Source organism: Chrysemys picta, chromosome 1 (genome assembly GCF_011386835.1).
Source record: "Chrysemys picta bellii isolate R12L10 chromosome 1, ASM1138683v2, whole genome shotgun sequence".
Classification (NCBI taxonomy): domain Eukaryota; kingdom Metazoa; phylum Chordata; order Testudines; family Emydidae; genus Chrysemys; species Chrysemys picta.
In genome coordinates this window covers 124,090,313-124,106,197 of record NC_088791.1, presented here as the reverse complement: position 1 = coordinate 124,106,197, position 15,885 = coordinate 124,090,313, and the positions used below count along the sequence as shown (strand labels likewise).

At 43.1% G+C, this 15,885-nt stretch overlaps 1 protein-coding gene across 8 annotated transcripts in view; it reads left to right on the top strand.

The window, feature by feature from the left end:
- The window catches only part of SCUBE1 (signal peptide, CUB domain and EGF like domain containing 1), a 307,537-nt gene that overhangs the window by 289,434 nt on the left and 2,218 nt on the right, over positions 1-15,885 (top strand). For all 8 annotated transcript variants that reach the window (XM_005296703.4, XM_008165966.4, XM_042848272.2 and 5 more), the window contains 3 exons: positions 2,346-2,543; positions 7,157-7,309; positions 8,739-8,818. In XM_005296703.4, coding sequence (XP_005296760.2) covers positions 2,346-2,543; positions 7,157-7,309; positions 8,739-8,818 — 431 coding nt within the window. The remainder of the gene's footprint in view (positions 1-2,345; positions 2,544-7,156; positions 7,310-8,738; positions 8,819-15,885) is intronic.

Sequence of the window (15,885 nt, the reverse complement as noted above, 5' to 3'; positions counted from 1 at the left end):
CCTACACTGTGTCATTCCCAGCACAGACCAGTTGCCCTAGACACCTGCTTCCCTTCTCTTCAGAGATGTATAAACAGTGCAATTGTTACAGAAATAAATTACCACGCAGCTCTTTCTGAGAGAATCCAGTCTGAGCTAATATATGAATACCTCTCCACGGGCAGTGGCTTGAAAGGGTTGATATTGGAGGAAACACATTCGCATCCCCCTCCCTTTTAGAAAAGGCACATGCAATGCCACAATAATATAGAAAGGATGTAGAGAAACTAGAAAGGATCCAGAGGTGAGCAACAAAGATGATTAAAGGGATGGATTGGAAGTCATATAAGCAAAGGCTAAAGGAGCTGGGAATGTTTAGTTTGGAAAAGAGGAGATTGAGGGGGGACATGATAGCAGTCTTCAAATACTTGTGAGACTGCTATAAAAAAGATGGGGAAAAGTTGTTCTCTCTTGCCACAGAGGGCAGGACAAGAGGCAATGGGTTCAAACTACAGCACAGCAGATTTAGATTAAATCTCAGGACAAACTTCCCTAACTGTAAGAACAGTAGGACAATGGAACAAACTGCCTAGGGAGGTTGTGGAAGCTCCTTCACTGGAGGTTTTCAAAAGGAGGACGGATAACCATCTGTCTTAGATGGTTTAGATACAACAAATCCTGCATCTTGGCAGAGGGTTCGACTAGATGACCCTTGCGGTCCCTTCTAACCCTATGATTCTATAAAACATACACAATTGCATTTGTAATACAATGTATCCAAAAGGTGTTAACCCTAGTTCAGTAAGGTTTAACTTAACTCAATAAAGTTTATTTTAATTCCATAAGGTTTGTTCAGTATATTACGGAACATTGTCAGTCTGTCACAGTGAAAGCTTGGAATCTGGAGGTTCTACCAGCACTGAAATAACTATTCACCAAGTGACTGCTCCCAGAAGTGTGAGAAAAGCCTTCATTTGCAATAAAAGGCACTGTGATATAAACTGTGGGAACCAAGACTCATAAACATAATCCCAGTTTTGATGCTCATTTAGGATTATCTCCACAGCGAGTTAGTGAGTGGCAAGCTAGTGCACTATAGATTCACAGCCTGGTTTGCTGTGTAATAACAACCTAAGTAGACAAGCCCTTGATGTATGACCTTAAGCAAATCACTTAACTTCTCTGCATCAGTTTCATCAAGTGCTTACCTACTTTACAGAGGTGTTGTGTGGCTTACTTGATGTCTGCATAGTACTTTGAGGAAGTAAAATGCTGCTTTATGGGTTCAGGAATGATACTTCAATTTCAGTAATGGCAAACCTGGAGCATGAACAATCTTCATTTAACAACATTTCAGTTGCAGGAGGTTACTGACTCAGAGGTGCACTGAATTATAATCGCCACACTTCTGAATGAGCATCCTCCTAGTTACTGCCATGTTAACTCAGAGTTGTTATGTTAATAAAACCCTAAGAACTATGATGAACAACTTCTGCCTGGATATGTATTTAATGACATAGATATTTAGGAGGTCATGCAACTGCAGATGTAAATGTTTTGGACTCTGTCCAGTGCATACTATGTGTTGTTTTGTTGCTGTTAAAGAGTATTTGTAATGCGTTAGGCCTTGTCTACACAAACAAGTTTAGAAACTGATGTAGTTAAACTGATGCAGTCCCCTTGTGTAGACACTTTTAAATCAGTTTAAAGAGTGCCATATATTGATCTAGCTTAAGTCAATTCCTTGATCACTTGATAGTGGTTGTCTACATGAAAAAATAGTATCATTTTAACGAAAGCATTGATTTGAATCAATTTAGCCAACCTCACATAAAAGGCGGTGTGGTTCCTCTTAAATCAATGGTACCCAGACATGTCAATTTATTTTAAATTGACTAGAAATAGATTTAAGCTAAAATAAAATGAGGCACTCTTAAACTAAATGAGTGTGTGTACACAGAGCTTTGCACTGGTTCAACTAAATCTGTTTTAAAAACCATTTAAATTCAGCCAGAGCAATATCTATATGTAGACACAGCCTCAATTGATACAAAGTGTTGTTAACCCACTTTGGTGTCCACACAAAGGGACTGTTCCTATTTAACTACATCCGTGTCTACATTAACTTAATTAAATCTGTTCAACTTTCATGTGTAGACAAGGTTTAAGATTTAGGTTTGCAAAACAAAGATCAACTGACTCAGAAGACTCAATATTCTTTCAAAGGCTTTCCCTGCAAGGAAAGTGCCAGCTACAGAATTTACACAGGTCTAAAGCCATGAGGAGGCATTTTGATGTGTCTGTGGCAGATTCAAACAACTGAAAGATATTTCAAAGCACAAATGCTAACTTATGTTTCTTCACAGACCAGCACTGTGGAGGGGAACTTGGAGATTATACAGGCTATATCGAGTCTCCCAATTATCCTGGTGACTACCCAGCTAATGTTGAATGCATTTGGAATATAAATCCACCCCCGAAGAGGCGAATACTCATTGTGGTTCCTGAGATATTTCTTCCAATTGAAGATGAGTGTGGTGATGTTTTAGTAATGAGAAAAAGTGGTAAGTTGCCAGTCATGAGCCATTTAAATATTTACATCAAGGAGTCTGAGTGGAATGTCCATATGGAATGGACAAATGTCCAAAAACTATTTTTCCAGCGGCTCGGTCCGACGTTATTACAAGGGCTTTTCAGTGAACTGGAACAGCAAGTTGTGGCTAGTGCTAAAACAGAATACTTTAATAATAAAGTCAATGTGTTAATTATCATCAAACAGTGTCTCGGATGAATCAGAAGACACACAATGTAGTCTTGTCTGGCCAGATCCTCAGGCAGTGTAAACCAGTGAAGATCCGTGGAAGTCACTGGAACTATGCCAATTTATACCAACTGAGGAGCTACTCAATCATCTCTAAAATTATTCTCATAAGTTTCCAGTCCAAGTATTCTATCTGTGCAGTAATGAAGAAAGAGGTTGTTAATTTAACTGCATATTGTTATGTTTCCCAAAGTTTTCCTAGAATTTCTGTTTACCCTACAGATAAGTGCCATGACACCTCCTCTGTGATTTTGTAATATTTATCACAAGCAGCATCAGGCCTGGTCGGTACTGGCTTGGAGGTTTCCATCCAGTACTTAGGTGCTTCAGGAAGTGTGTTAGGAGGAAGACATCACATACAGAATTGTTGAGTCAGCATGATGCCATGAGGCACTGTGCTTCTTGAGCCGTTTCCTTGTGGATGAGATGTAAAATCCAAGTGTTTGCCACTTGTGGGCATTAAGGATCCAATGGCAAGGGCAGAGATGTTAACCTCAGAGTCTTCTTACCAAATTCATGTTGAAAGGATTTAAATTCTGCAATCCTTAATTCTCTACTATTATTGCTGCTTAATACGCTGATTATTTCATTCTCATCTTGTGTGCCCCACGTGTGTCATCCGCACATTGTCTCTCATCTCAGACTTTGGGCTTGTCTACAAGTACAGCACTTCAATGGCGCAGCTGCAACACTGTAGCGCTTTAGTGAAGATGCTACTACACTGATGGGAGAGCTTTTCAAATCAGCATAGTTAATCCACCTCTGCGAGAGGCGGTAGCTGTGTCGATGGGAGAAGCTCTCCCATCAACATAGCGCTGTCTACACTGGGGGTTAGGTTGGTAGAACTACATCGCTCATGCGGTGTGGATTTTTCACATCCCTGAGCAATGTAGTTATACCGATGTACGTTTGTAGTGTAGACCAGGCCTTAGACCAGGGTTCTCTGTTTCTTACATGTTTGTACAGTGCCTAGCACAATATGGCCTCTAGGTGTTACTGCAATACAACTAATAAGTAATAATAATAATAACATTAGTTTTAATTCTTCACTTGTATGGCATTGTTGTGTGTTGTTACATAGATGCCCCAGAAGTCGCCGCTTTTCAGTAACGTGTGAAATTTTCTGTGTATATAAAGACTGAGAAGTGCTTTAAGCTCCTTCCATGAGGAAACTCACTCTACTAATATATTATCTCATCCCATGCTAACAATGTACTAGTCTTTACTGTGCATTCCATTTGCTGATTGCCCTCATTGAAAATAGCAAAATGGGGTCTGTTTGGTCCCTGCATACAAAGTTAATTTCTCTACATCTGAAGTTGGGACTACAAATGGATTACTGTCATCTAGCCTTCCCCTCTTCAAATTTTTCCCTAAGCCTTCAGTTTCTGTTTACCTTTTAATTAACTCTCTACAAAGCACGAAGAGGGACCATGTGTGAAAGATGTGATTTTTAAATCAGCTGTATTGAGTAACAGTCTATTTTAATTAGTACAATAGTTTCAACAGCTTTTGATACTTAAGGATTTATATTTACAGTCCTGTATCTCTGATTAGTACAAAGTGAGTTCTTATCTGCTTTTTTTAAAGAGAACGATGTTATAATTAACCAGATCATTCTATAAGAGCCAAACAATTGACATACCAGTGTCACGGACTCACAGGACTCCTGTTCTCTCGCGGCTCTGTACGGTCCCTGGGAGGAACCCCCTTCAGTGTGACAGCCCTTCTCAGGGGTCCACTCTCTCTCTCAGGGGTAAGCCATAGGCCCTTCTGCCTCCTGGAACCGCACCTCTCTGAGCCTTCAGCACACCTGTCTCTCGCCATGGGCCCCCTCAAGGAGTCCACTCACTCTGGACCCCCGTGGCCTCCACTCCCAGATAGAATAATGCCACCCCCCGATTTCTAAACTGGAATGACTCTCAGGCAGTGTAAAACAGAGGGTTTTATTGAGCGTCTGAACACAGCATAGGAAGCTCTCAGGGCCTCAGGCCTAACCTCCCTCAGACACTATATCTAGGTCTCTCCTGCATACATGTGGGCTCTGGCTGCTCTCTCTCCCCCATCCAGAAACCCCCTTCTTCCTTCTTCCAGCTGAGCATCCAGTATCACCTTCCCGCATGCCCTACCTCTCTCCTTTGTCTTCTGTCCCAGGTACACAGGCCACCTGGGCCTCCTCTCCTCTCATGCGTGCTTTGTTTCCCCACTGGGTGGAACCAGCTGGTCAGGCCACTGGGGTCCTCTCTCCTCAGCTAATTGTCCTCCCACGGGCCCGAACCTGGTGTGACTTTCGAGCTGGACCTCCTGGTCACCAGTCGCTGGGGTATCCATTCTCCAGGCCATTGTCCAGGATCCCAACTGCCAGGCAAGGTCACCACTGGTCCTCTGTAACAACAAGCTCCCTCTCCCACCACCTCGTTAAACAAATAACACCCAGGGAAACTGAGTCCCACACACTCTGCATGCAAACCATTGAAAAAACAAGAAAATCCCCCACTTCGTCACAACCAACCCAGTGGTCCATCAAGTCCCGCATCCTGGTTCCAACACTGTTCAATGCTGGGTGCTTCAGGGAAAAAACCTTCACTGCCAATAATGCTCCTACAGGAACAGTAATACTAAAATATTGAAGGAAATTTCTTCTTATGCCCAGAAGTATGAGAATAGTTCTTCAAATGTTTATCCTAGCTCATGTAACTTCACATGCTATTTTTATTATGGAAGTGCTGGTCATGTTTCCTTAGTTAAGGTTGAATTGAGTTGTGTTCTTCAAGCAGTAATCCAACCATTTTATTAGAATACAGCATTTATTCTTTGAATACAAGCTTAACTCTGCTCTGTAGTGACTCCATAAAAAAGGGGGGAAATAATGTAATTAAAATCAATTTAATCTAATCCAGGATTTTAAACTCTTTTATATGCTAATCTTAATTGTATGGTTATTACATAGCATCACTACAGGGCACAGTTAAGGCTGTTGGGAGCTTTCACTGTGCATTTCTGTACCTTAGCATGTTTGGCTTTCTCTCACATTTCACCTTGCCTCTGAATTTCTTGGTTTTGTAAGACTTGTTTGTGGGATAATTACAATATCCCTGTAATGTTGTTACCCTTAAGTTATTGATAGGTGCTCAGTCTTAACTCCCGGTTAACATTGATTCTATCTGGGAACTCATTTAGGGCCTGATTCAAATCCCACTGAAGTCAATGGGACTGTTAACACTAACTTCAGCAGGAATCGGATCAGCTCCATAAAACCTAATTCTTTTTTTAAACTTACAACAGTAATGTAATTTCCTATATTATCCTGTGGATATGAATTCTACAGATCACTTTTAAACTAGGTAAAAAGGCCTACTTTTTAAACACTGGCTTCTCCTTAGGGCTGCCATCTGCTATGTTATTTGTGGGATCTGAAGCACTGTCACTGCTTCTTGGGGTGTTTGTGGGGTCCTTCCTAGTTCCCCAAAATGTCAGTTGCAGTGTGATGTTTTGCTCTAATATGATGGCCAATATGGTGCCAGCAGACTAACTACCAAAGTTGGGAGTCTTATGAGCTTGTCTTCGAGTATAAGCTCTTTGGGGCAGGGACTGCCTCTTTCTAATACGTTTGGATAGTGCTTAGCACAATGTGCCCTATCTCCTTGGCATATAAGTCATAATAATTAGATCTGGTTAAAATTTTTTGATGAAAACAGCATTTTCTGTCAAAAAACTGTTGTGTTCAAATCAAAATATTCCATAGGAGCATGTCAATTTTGACAGAATTCTTGATAGAAAGGTTACTAAATGATTCATGATCGAAATGGAGTATTTTCATTTTGACGTTTGTGTTTTGTTTTGATTTTTCCATTTCATTTTGGCTTTAATATCTAATACTTCATAAATATTGAATATGATCACAGTGTTTTGATATTGAAACAAAATTTTTACTGAAGGTTGCTTTGATATTTCTGAAGCAAAATATTTTGGAATTTCCATTGCACAAAATATTTCAAAATTTCAACTTTTCTTCCAGATTTGGGACAAACATAAATTTCAAAATGTCAGACTTTCCCACGGGATGGAGATGCCATTTTTTGATCAGCTCTAATCATCATAATTTCATGTTGCATCCTGCTATCTGCCTACTAACTCCGCCTTGGGACAGAAAGGGAGAGTTGCCCATAGTCTTCTGGAGAGAAGCTTTCTTTCCCCTTATACACAAAAAATGATGGCATGCTTTCTATCCCAAGAATATCACCTCCCTTAAAGGAAAAATATGAATGAATGAATGAGTGTGCTATAAGTTGACATCTCTACCTCCAGGGAAGGTTATGTTACAAAGATCTTTCATTTATTTACTTATTTTTCTAGCCTCCCCTACGTCAATTACCACATATGAAACATGTCAGACTTATGAGAGACCAATAGCATTTACCTCCAGATCACGAAAGCTATGGATTCAGTTCAAATCAAATGAGGGAAACAGTGGCAAAGGATTTCAAGTCCCATATGTGACATATGATGGTAAGACTGCAGTCATTTTCCATCTCTGTGTTATATCTGAATTTAGAAACCTGTGTGTCTGAATCTATCTTGTACTGACTGGAGCTGGGAAATGGGAAGGATAAAGAACTTGATGTGACTCATTTTTGTTTTTTCAGTGAATTATTCTAGTGCTGACTGTCAAAAGTTTTGGGTCTTCTTCCATGTTTTTCCCTTTTTTTATTTTTAGGTCTATACCTAAGATTTATTACCTTTTCTTATTCTTACTCCAACAAGATATATACAGAACCCTTTGAGTCTGAGCCTGCTACCATTAAAGCCAGTGAAACTCTTTGTTAATCATTGTTTATCATCATGATAATGAGAATACTATTGATAATAGCTCTTTGTTTATAGAAAGTCCATTCATGAAGGCCTATTGGTGCCCAAGAAAATATAATTAAAAATATGACTTTGTTGAAAAACAAAGCTAGCATAGACAAATAATTCCAGTGGAAACTGAAATCTCCAATAACTAACCAGCTCTCATTTGTAACATACAATAAAGAAAATCATCAGCAACCCTCATAAAACTAACCAAAGTCTTGATCTTCATCTGGAAATATGTCAAAGATGCCTCTTTGGCATAGATTCAAGGGGAAATTTCCTTTTAAAACAGGGGCGTAGCATCCAGGCCCACCCAAATCTGAGCAGGGCTGTAGTGTTGCCACAGCGGCATGGAGCACCCCTTGGGCACCTGAAATCCAGGACGGAGCTATGCACCCGCCCTTCAGAAAGCTACGCTCCGGCAGCTCTGCCTTGCCATTTTTTGAGCCACCCCATGTGCGTGCCCAGCTCGGCAGGTGAAGCCCTGTGTCTGGGGGAACCAGGCTAGAAAGACGGCATGACGTCAAGGGAGAAGCTGGGCTAAGCTACTGTTTTAAAAGTATGGAGGAATTTCTTAATTAGCGCATCTCTTTTCCCAAACACGAATGCAATTTTCTGAATTGTTCGTCAGTCTGGAATTAGGTTGGGGATGCGGGAGGTGATTTAAAGGTCAAGAGGAGAGATGGTCTGGAGGCACAGGTCTGGGAGTCAGAAGATATGGAACCTATTCCTGGCTGGATCACCGACTTCCCATATAACCTTGACAAGTCACTTATTATCTCTGTGCCACAGTTTCTTTATCTGTAAAATGTGGATAATAATACTTACCTGCCTTATAAAAGGTTTTGTGAAGCTAAATTAACATTTATAAAGAAAACCGAGAACCTCAGTTGGAAGGCAGTATAGAGCTCAAAGTATTAAGTTGATTATATTAAATTGCCTTGGTACTGGAGACACTGAATGAGTATAAAACTAAATTTGCTTCTCAAATGCTTTCTGGCTAGTTAGCAGCGGTCTGGATACTAACCTCTGTGATGGTATCACAAACTGTTGCTTACCAGCTCCTTTACTCTTTATTTTTCAGAGGATTACCAACAGCTGATAGAAGACATTGTTCGAGATGGACGATTATATGCATCAGAAAATCATCAAGAAATTCTAAAAGTATGTCCACTTTCCTTTAGCTAAGCAAGGCCAACTATTCAGTATACTGACACATACGTAGACTATTTTAGTGCTAAGATAAGAGTTCCAGCTCTAGCTAGCTGGCATCACTGAGTCTGTCAGTCACCATGTTCAGGATTTGAGAACAAAATTCTGCGCCAATATTTTTCCTTCCCCACATGCATAGCCATGAAAAATATTGGAATTCAGATTAGCAATAGAGCTCTAATTAACAGGTAAGGAGGAGACAATTTATAAAGACATGTTAATGTCTGTATAATCTTTGTACTTGAACTAAAAGAATGAAACTGCCAACAGGAACAAAGGAATAGAATATTCCGTAAAGAGCTTCCCCTCACATGCACCTTCTGTGGATAGCACTAGTCAATCAGCGCAGTTGGCTTCTGAATGCTTTACATTTAGCCCAAGTGTTAATGGGGCCAAGTTGCAAAATTCCAACCCAAATGCAAAAATCCTGGGAGACTCTGAATCGTTAGTTATGATGTTTGGATCCCCTGGTTTGGTTTGGGCCCATGCTACTGACATGACAGAAGTGCTACACAAGGATTAGAATTGGTGGTTGTATGAAGATATTAGTAGGGAAGCGGCTATACAAATGAACTCATGTTATGACACTATGATGGTGACTGTGCAAATACTGCTCCAGCCCATGGGAACTGTGAAGGCTCAGCAGCTTTGAAAATCAGGTCCTTTGTGCAGGGATTGCCATGGACAGGCCATCAGGCAAGTGCAGCAGCTGGAATGATTTACTTCATCTTTCAGGGAACTATGAGGTGTATGCTCTGAGGTGTCTGATGGTCTGATTTAACCTAAACTAATGTCCAGACTCTCCCTATGGGAAGCTAGAAACATTTCTATCATGTATCGTTTTGGCTGGATCATGCCGTTCTTTCTGCTTCAGGAAGAATTCTGGACCTAAGGAAAGTCCTTCCAAAGATGCTGTCTTCCCCCCCCCCCCCCCCCCCCCGTGCAATATTTCTCGCTTTGGGATTACTTCAGAAACTAACTGTGAAAAGGCATTTGTCTGTCAATGTATTACCAGTGAGCAGTGGGAAGCCTGGTTTCACTAGCTATTTGTTTTTCATCCCCAGCGGATTGGTCCCATTCCTGTCTGAGGCTCACCTGACATGTCACATGTAGCTTTGAATCAATTGGATACACTTTGGCAACACTTGTCTGGCTTGCCATGCCCATGAAGCAGATTGGATTGAATTGGCTGTGTACTGCTAGTTTAGCACCTATTTAAGGCTCCAGTTCGGCAAAGAACTTAAGCATTTGACTAACTTTAAGCACGAGTAGTCTTATTGACTTTAATGGGACTACTCACATGCTTAAAGTTGAGCATGTTCTTATGTACATTGCTGAATCAGGACCTAAATGAGCTGCTCAATTACGTACTAATATATTAGTAGAAGAGTTAATCTGTCAAGGAAAGGTATTGTTTGAACACACTCTTCAGTGTGAATGTGGCACTTATTTAAATGAGTCACGGAGCTAGATTTATATACATGTAACAAAAAGTATCTATCCAAACAGTTGTCTTGTCTCAACAAGACTCACCCACATCACACACCGCTAAGAAAGTGAATTTGTTTTTTAAAAAGGTAGAAGAGGAAAGGTTGGAAGCCACAGCAAACAAAGCAACACAAAAGACAAAACTCAGTGTTTCTGCTGTAAAACCACAAACCTGTGAGAGTAAATACGTGGCCTGGAGTGACAGGAATTATTATCCCAGAGAAAGGGAAGAGAATGCAGAGGCCTAGCTATTGTTACAGACGTGGTGAAAAACCCCTGTCCCATGTTTAACAAAACCATGCCCTGTGTTCTCCAGGCAAATTGCTAGAAGCTGTAATTCCATTTTACTAAGCATTTTGTTAATTATTATGATTGTATCTCCCCTGAAGGTATCTTTGTATATTACAACCTGCTTGCAATGACTTACAGCAATAAATATTGCAGAAACTTTATGAAAAGCGGTTGCTGTACATGTACAACTGCCACCTCTCAAACATTAATAAGAGTAGTTTGAAGACACCAGTAAATTAAGTTTGTGTCACCTCCATCTACTTTGATTTATTTTTGTTCCTGTTAATTCCCCTATCCTGTGCATTTGATCACAGAGTGTGCTTAGGGTTTCCAGGCGTCCACTTTTAGACCAGAACGCCCAGTTGAAAAGGGACCCTGGTGGCTCCTGTCAGCACCACTGACTTGGCTGTTAAAAGTCCGGTCAGTGGAGCAGCGGGGCTGCAGCAGACTCCACTCACTCCTGTCACTCCAGGCCACGTATTTACTCTCACAGGTTTGTGGTTTTGCAGCAGACTCCTGGGAAGCAGCCAGCATGTCCCTCTGGCTTCGGGGTGGCCACAGGGGCTCACGTGCTGCCCCCACCCCGAGCATCAGCTCCACAGTTCCCATTGGCCAGGAACCGCGGCCAATGGGAGCTGCAGGAGCAGCACCTGTGGGCGAGGGCAGCGCGCAGAGCCCCCTGGTCCCTCCACCTACGAGCAGGACATGCCAGCCGCTTATGGGAGCCACCTGAGATAAGCGCCACCCGGAGTCTGCACCCCGAACAGGGACAGCTGAACTTCCCACTGCTCAGTTCCTTTGTCTCTTCAGGTACTTTCAGCAGTCAATCTTCTTGGGCAGGAAGGCAATGGAGAAGAGTCCTGTTTGCCTTACTCCCCAGTCTTAAATAGAATTTACATAAGGCGGGAAGCCTTTGTTTCCAGTGGACAAGTACCAGCAGTGTCCGAGGTGGTGTTTAGTACCAGGTGACATGACCACATGACCTTGTAGTGTCAAAGCAATGTCCCAGGAGGCTTCTCAGGAAGGAGAAAGATTAGTATCTTCAAAGTCTTATTGTTTCTTCCTAATGGCCCATCAAGGCTGATGGCCTGTTTTCTGGTGGATATTTCCCAAGTACACGTCCAGTTGTAATTGTTACATAGCCAATATTCCTAACTTTAGATACAGAAATGATACATACATGCAAATTGGTTAATCACATTCAGTAAATTATAACCTTTCAAATGATACCTTTACAAGACCCATCTTGCATAAAATATATCTCAGTTGTGCCATATCCATATCATAAGCATATTTCCATAAAGAATATGGGGTGTAACGTCACAAGAGTGAGCAACTGAGGGAGGGGGGATGGAGTGAGCGGGAGTGGGGTCTTGGAGAAGGGGTGGGACAGAGGTGTGGCCTCAGGGAAAGGGTGGGGCGAGGGCAGGGCAAGGGTGTTTGGTTTTTTGCAAATAGAAAGTTGGCAATCCTAACTGTGCCAGGTGACACTGTCCACTTAAAGAAGAACAGGAGTACTTGTGGCACACCACTTCTTCGGATGCATCAGATATGCATCCGAAGAAGTGGGCTGTAGTCCACGAAAGCTTATGCTCTAATAAATTTGTTAGTCTCTAAGGTGCCACAAGTACTCCTGTTCTTCTTTTTGCGGATACAGACTAACACGGCTGCTACTCTGAAACCTGTCCACTTAAGGCTCCTGAGGTCAGGTGAGGTCAATTTGAATCAGATACACTATGACCTTTAATCACTGCTGTAAATTGGTGTTGTTGGTTCCTTTGCATGTCAGGGCTTGGCTACTCTTGCGAGTTACAGCGCAATAAAGGAGCCCCGGGCGCCCGAGCTCACTCCCCGTCCACTGACTCCGCGGCTGCAGTGCTGCTGGTACTCCACCTCGGCGAGTGGAATAACATTTGCTGCGCCTTGGCTACAAAGCCCGGGTGTCAGTGTGAACAAGGTGTTGGGTTACTGCGCTCTGATCAGCCTCCGGAAACATCCCATAATCCTCTTAAGTCAAGTGGCCACACTTGTCATTGTTTTGAACTCCTGTAGGAATGCAGAAATGCCCTTTCAAAGCTCCGATATGCATCCGAAGAAGTGGCCTGTAGTCCACGAAAGCTTATGCTCTAATAAATTTGTTCGTCTCTAAGGTGCCACAAGTACTCCTGTTCTTTTTGCGGATACAGACTAACACGGCTGCTACTCTGAAACTTTTCAAAGCTCCGTTTCTGACAGCCGGCATGCAAGCCATTACTGTGGAATGCTGTGTGTGAGAGAGAGAGAGGGGAGGGGGAGGTTTGCTGCTGTCTGAACTTACAAGACAGCATGCTGACATGCTCTCAGCCCCCCAAAACCCCAGTCTCTTTCCCCCACATACACACAACACACTCCCTGTCACACTCCTCCCCACTCCACCCCCCAGTTGAAAAGCACGTTGCAGTCACTTGCATGCTGGGCTAGCTGCCCATATGCACTGCTCCCAATGCCTCTGCAAGTGCCGCAAATGTGGCCACGCCAGTGCGCTTGCAGCTGTCAGTGTGGACAGACTGCAGCGCTTTCCCTACTGTGCTCTCCGAAGGCGGGTTTAACTCACAGCGCTCTACATCTGCAAGTGTAGCCATGCCCTCAATTTTGCCTGTCCACGCTCAGATGTCTGAACTTGGATTTTTTTGGAAGGTTATATCTGCTAAAATACCCACTGGTGTGGACTCCCTGGCCAAATCCCCAGGCCTCTTCCACTGTCCCCCTTCCAAAATGTTCCTCTCTGCTAGCTCAACCACTCATCATCCTGCCTTTCCTGCAAACACAGATCACCCAGACCAGTTCCACAACATACAGGACTTTCCAAAACCATTCTTGGAGCCTGCAGATTTGGCCTTCCTTGAGTTCTTACAGAAGGGGAAAAACTAGGGTAGTGGCTGAAAGATAAAAAGCTTGCTGTGTTTAATGTCAACAGGGTAGGTACAGTAGTTTAATATGCTGCATCTAGAGTGACCTTTGTGTCTAGAGGTTTAAATAGTTACTAGTGAGAGGAACTGTGCTCAGCTGATGTTACCCTGGACCCAAACCATCTATACGACAAAGGCACTTAGTCCGCTTAAAATCTAGTCAATTTTTTAAAAGTGAGACAAAAGTAGTTTCATGTCCTACTCCTGCCCTTGCGTCCTCAAGACAAATTCTGTAATTTTTCACAACTAAATTTTCCTTTTTGTCTACATGCTTTTCACTCCCATGTTGCTGTGTGAAAGACCCAAACAATCAACAGGGGAAATAAACTGACAGACTATTTGGGCAAAGCAAATGTCAAATGGACAAAACAAAGGAAATGAAAAAACGGGGAAACACTGGCTGAAATCCTGGCTTCATTTAGGTCAGTGGGAAATTTGCCACTGACTTCAATGAGGCCAAAAATTCACCCTTCGTTTTTTTTCCGAATCTCTTGAATTGATAAGAGGTGTTACCACACAATGTTAGACAGAGGTCTGATTTTTAAGTTCATAGTGTCTATTAAGTGACTGCAGTAAGAAGGCAACAATGGGCATTCTGGTGGGCCAAGAGAGCAGAATGACATCCTCCACTGTTGTTTGTAGGCCAGATCCCACCTGCAAAGGACAGATACACTGTCAGAGTGGACAAGTATACTATCGCTTTCTACAAAATGCATTGCTGAAGGTGTAAGGAAAGATCCAGTGTGGTCTACCACTTAGGAAGGTCTATACATTGGGAGACTCCCATGATGTGGCCGACATATAATAACTGTTTTCATGAAAAGAGGCCAGCTGCCTGCTGAAATGAAGTGTATTAGCAGGAATAAAAAATACACTGGCTCACTCACAAAGACTGTTGCTCTGGGTTCATGACACCTTACCTCTCTGTCAGCTTTTGTGCTACTTTCCTCCACATCAGAACTGGGATATCATGCCATTCTCTTCCAAAGATCACCAGCCACGCAAGGTTCATTATTACCGCAATATATAGCTGACCTCTGCAGCCCTGTAGCCCCAGCTCAGCCTCTGCCGTGGGGTAAACCTACTTCTTGCCATGTACACATGAGATGTTTTCAGGGAGGAGCTGGTCCATCATCTTTGCCAACTCCCCATTTTCCTGGTCAAGGGTATGCCTGTAACCTGAGGCCATGAGGCCTTTCATCGACACTCTTCCCAGACCAATAGATACCACATATGACTGTGCTCCAGTGTCATTCAGAAAGGATCCCAGGCCACAAACCTGGCTGTAATAACAGCCCAGGTAATCGCACTACATTATCAGGCACATAGGTGCTGGAACAATTTGTATAGTGGGGATGCTGAGAGCCATTTAACTAAACTGTAGTCTCTGTACATTATGGAAATCACTTCAAGCCAGGGGTGCAGTAGCACCCCTAGTTCCAGCACCTATGATCAGGCAGTCTCTCCTGATATGCCCAGCCTAGCTGCATCAGAAGGACCGAAGCACTCTCCCTAGATTGCAGGATTGACTGGAGTAGCCCTGCTAGACCCTGTGTATCCTCCTGTTTCAATTTACTTGGGACTCTCTCCCATCAAGAGCTTCCCTGAAACTTCCCAGATTGGGGTATTCCTTCTTCCGGTCTCCCCCGATGAGACACTCCTAGTCTGCCAGACCATTCAGGCCACTTGGCTCCTTCAGCTGCCATGATTTTCTGTATGGAATTAGTCTCTGGGCATAACCACTGGGCAGCAAAGTGCCAGAACCTCTGAGCCTGTGGTCATGCTCTATGCAGGAATGGTTCAGCCTTGAAATGGTGCCAGTACATCTCTGAAGTCAGTCCCAGTCTATCCACGATGGCAGCCTTCACCACAGGATATGAGCCCACCTGCTCGTCACTTGCCACTCGGTTGGCTGCCTGCGCCTCACTCGTCAGAAACAGTGCTATGGGGGCTACCCAAGTAGGCTCTTGCCAGCCACTCATTCAAGGGTACAGAGGAAAGACTGCAGGTCATCCTCTGGTCCCCAACTTTGCCAGGCCAGGGACCAGGCAGCCTAAGCTATTCTTTCCAGTAGAAGCGAAAGTCCCCAGAACTCCATGGCCTAGCTGCTTCCACAGCCACTCTTGTTGCTATAATTGGGCCTCTGCCACCACCGCTGAGTGACAAAGTGTGCCCCCTTCTGTTTCTGCAGGCTCTCCATCAATTGCAGGAAGACAGCTGGGTCTGCTGCTATTCCTGCTACCACAGTAGCACAGCTAACTGCTGCTGCACCATCATCAACAGACATATTAC